We start from the raw sequence: 3,049 nt of genomic DNA, 5'->3' as shown, positions 1-3,049 counted from the left end.
CCGCCACTGGAGACAGATTAGAGCTGCTCTGGGGCTCAGCGCTGGGGGACACCAATCCCGGGGGCGTGGACGACTCGTAGCCGGAACTGGCAGCCGGGGAGGACTCAGAGCCCTGCGGAGAGGACTCATGGACCTGCAAGACAAAAGCCAGGAGGGGGGACCAGAGGGGACTGGGTGTGAGTGCAGCTGCTGTGGGACTGCCCCCCACGGGGGAGCACCCCCAGAAATGCCCCGGTCCCCAATCTCCCCAGGCCCTGGGATCCCTCCCAGACTGGTTGAGAACCTGCACGTCAGGCCGGCCTCGCCCTCCTCCCAGCCGCCGCGGTGGTACCTTCATGTGCTTCCGAAGCGAGCTGGGGTGTGTGTAGGACTTGTCGCACATCTTGCAGAGATAGGGCTTATCCGAGGTGTGGACGTGCATGTGCTTCTTCCTGTCGCTGCTGTTAGCGAACCGCCGGTCGCAGCCCTCGAACTCACACTGGAAGGGCTTCTCCCCTGTGGACAGCAAACACCAGTGCTTGCTTTGGAAATCTGAAGCCCTCAGAACTTGCACCCAGAGTTGGAGGGGGCAGGGCCGCGGGTGACAGAGATGGAAGGAAGGGCGACAGGGGTCTATGTCCCTTAAACATATCTAATCTCCTCTGTGACAGAACCTAGTTTAAATTAACCACCTTCCTTCCCACCTGACAGTCCTCCTTATTCATTTACTTTACTTTCTTTCAGGTTGACGCCCATCTCCTCAAATTTCTAACGAATTTGGGGTAGCTCCTGGCCCTGCCTGCCTTTCTGGATTCGCAGCTTCTAACAAGTTGGTCTCACCATGGAGAAGCTGTTATTATGACAAAATATTTGGGGCATTATCAAAATCACACAGGCTGCTGTCGGTTTCTCTCCGAGGCCAGTAGGCAATTGCATTTGGAGTTGCTGTGCGTTGTTTGGGGGACCGACTGTGGCTAGTTACTGAGCCAGTGTTTTCCATCCAAAATTCTGTAAATTAGCCATAGTTTTATCACCTCCAGTATTTTACAAGTAAGTTGGGAGGGCGGGGAGAAAGCAAATTATTAGAGATAAGGCAGCATCTAGCGTTTGTGCAGGGACATAAGCTGAGGGGGGGGGGGACCAGCAAAGGCTTTCAAAATCTCCCTGTTTAATTTTCTGGCGGTCCCTGCATCCTGTTGCCAGAATTCCAAATGCTTGGAGTCATTTAGAGGTGTGAGAACTCAAACATCGTTCCACTTGGAAAGGGGACCGTTTAACATTAAATTCCATTAGCACCTAAATTGTTTCTTAAAGACATCCGCTCAGACACAGGACTGGAAAGCTAGCATTGCATGCAAATAAATTTCTCAAATTTTAAACCTTGTTAAAAGCTTGTCTCGCACCTCGGCTCCCTCCCTTCCCGGAAGAGAACAATAGGCCGCTGGCGCATCCCCACTTCGGAGTAAATATTGACGGGGGAACTTACTAAAACATTTGGCTTTCTTTTAGGAAATCGTCTGGCACGATTTTGGCTGGGACCTGGTCATAGATGAATAATCTATGAGACGGGAGGCGCGTTCTTTTGCGGCTCTCGCTTCTCACGCGATCCCCCCGCAGGGCTGCGCCGCCTGGGGCTCTGGCTGACCGGGTTGTGGGTACAAGTTGGGAATCGCAAACCCTCTGGTACCCATTAGAATTTCACAAACTGCTGTGAAACCACCGTAAAACCCCCACGACCCACCCCGAGATCAGCTTTAAAAAACACTTTAAAAATGAGAAACGCTTTACAGCTTCGGCTCACACCAGACTAATTTAATGGGAAAACAGTCCCAAGAAGGGCGTTTGGATGCGGAGTAAAAGAAATGGGAAAACACACAAGCTACTCAAACACAGACATCCCCCGGAGCAGAAAAGCACATTCAGACAAGCTGGCAAAATCCTCTCTAGGCTCGATTCCCGGGCACCAAGTTAGAAAGCGGTTTTATTTTGTGCGTTCTATTTAGAACAGAAATTATTAACTGAGACTTAGCAAACCCAGCAATTGCATGACCCACAGCATACATTTGCTGTTTCGCTGATCGTTTAAAACTCAATTTCCGCACATGGAAAAATCCAGCTGAATAATATTCTTTCATCCTCCAACAAAAACAAGCTGCTGGCTCTCTCGCACACACAAAACACATCTCTCACTCCAGGCGCCCGGCTGGCGCTGTGTTCAACACCGACACCCCCAGCCCCTCTCCCTCAGAACCGATCCCCGTCTCGGCCCGCGGTTACCTGTGTGTGTCCTTTTGTGGATCTTGAGGTTCTCGGAGCGCGCGAAGACCTTGCCGCAGCCCGGAAAGGGGCAAGGGAAAGGTTTCTCGCCTGTGTGCACGCGGATGTGGTTGACCAGTTTGTATTTGGCTTTGAAGGGCTTGCCCTCGCGCGGACACTCCTCCCAGAAGCAGACGTGGTTGCTCTGCTCCGGGCCACCGACATGTTCCACGGAGACGTGGGTCACCAGCTCGTGCATGGTGCTGAAAGTTTTGTTGCAGCTCTTCTTGGGGTTGCTCAGCTGTTCAGGGTCGATCCACTTGCAGATGAGCTCCTGCTTGATGCACTGCTGCCGCATGTAGCGGAAAAAGGCACCGGGGTGGTGGTGGTGGTGGTGATGGTGGGCCGCGGCCGCTGCCATATTCATACCCATGTTCATATTCATCGGGCCGTACTGGTTGTGGAGTTGCGCCGCCGAGTAGGGGTCGGTCCGCGGGCTGGCCACCTGGCGGTATTGCTCCGAGCGCCCGAACACCTCGCCGGGCAGCCCGAGGCGCATCTGCCCATTGAGCACATTCTGCGAGCCGTGCGGGCCGTGTTGTTCCGGGAGGCCGGGGAAAAGAAGATGGCCCTGCGCGTCCGAATGCGCGTGGTGCAGGCCGCCTGCGCCGGGCCCGAACAGCCCATGCTGCCCGCCGCCCGGCGCAGAGTCCCCGAAGCCGCGGCTGCGGAACAGGAAGTCCCGGGTGGAGTTGAAGGGCGGCCCAGAGTAGGAGCCAACGTGCGCGGCATGGGGCCCGAGCGCGGCAGCGGC

General features: G+C 54.9%; 1 protein-coding gene across 1 annotated transcript in view; it reads right to left on the bottom strand.

Moving 5' to 3' along the window:
* ZIC2 (Zic family member 2) overlaps positions 1 to 3,049 on the bottom strand; it is a gene marked incomplete at its 5' end in the record, with an annotated part of 13,131 nt that extends 10,082 nt beyond the window's left edge. The window contains 3 exons of the mRNA XM_012805028.1: positions 5 to 133; positions 332 to 495; positions 2,257 to 3,049. Coding sequence (XP_012660482.1) covers positions 5 to 133; positions 332 to 495; positions 2,257 to 3,049 — 1,086 coding nt within the window. The remainder of the gene's footprint in view (positions 1 to 4; positions 134 to 331; positions 496 to 2,256) is intronic.

The sequence above is a fragment of the Otolemur garnettii genome, unplaced genomic scaffold (genome assembly GCF_000181295.1).
Source record: "Otolemur garnettii isolate 467f Iridium unplaced genomic scaffold, OtoGar3 scaffold00034, whole genome shotgun sequence".
NCBI lineage: Eukaryota > Metazoa > Chordata > Mammalia > Primates > Galagidae > Otolemur > Otolemur garnettii.
This window is presented reverse-complemented; position numbering and strand designations above follow the sequence as displayed.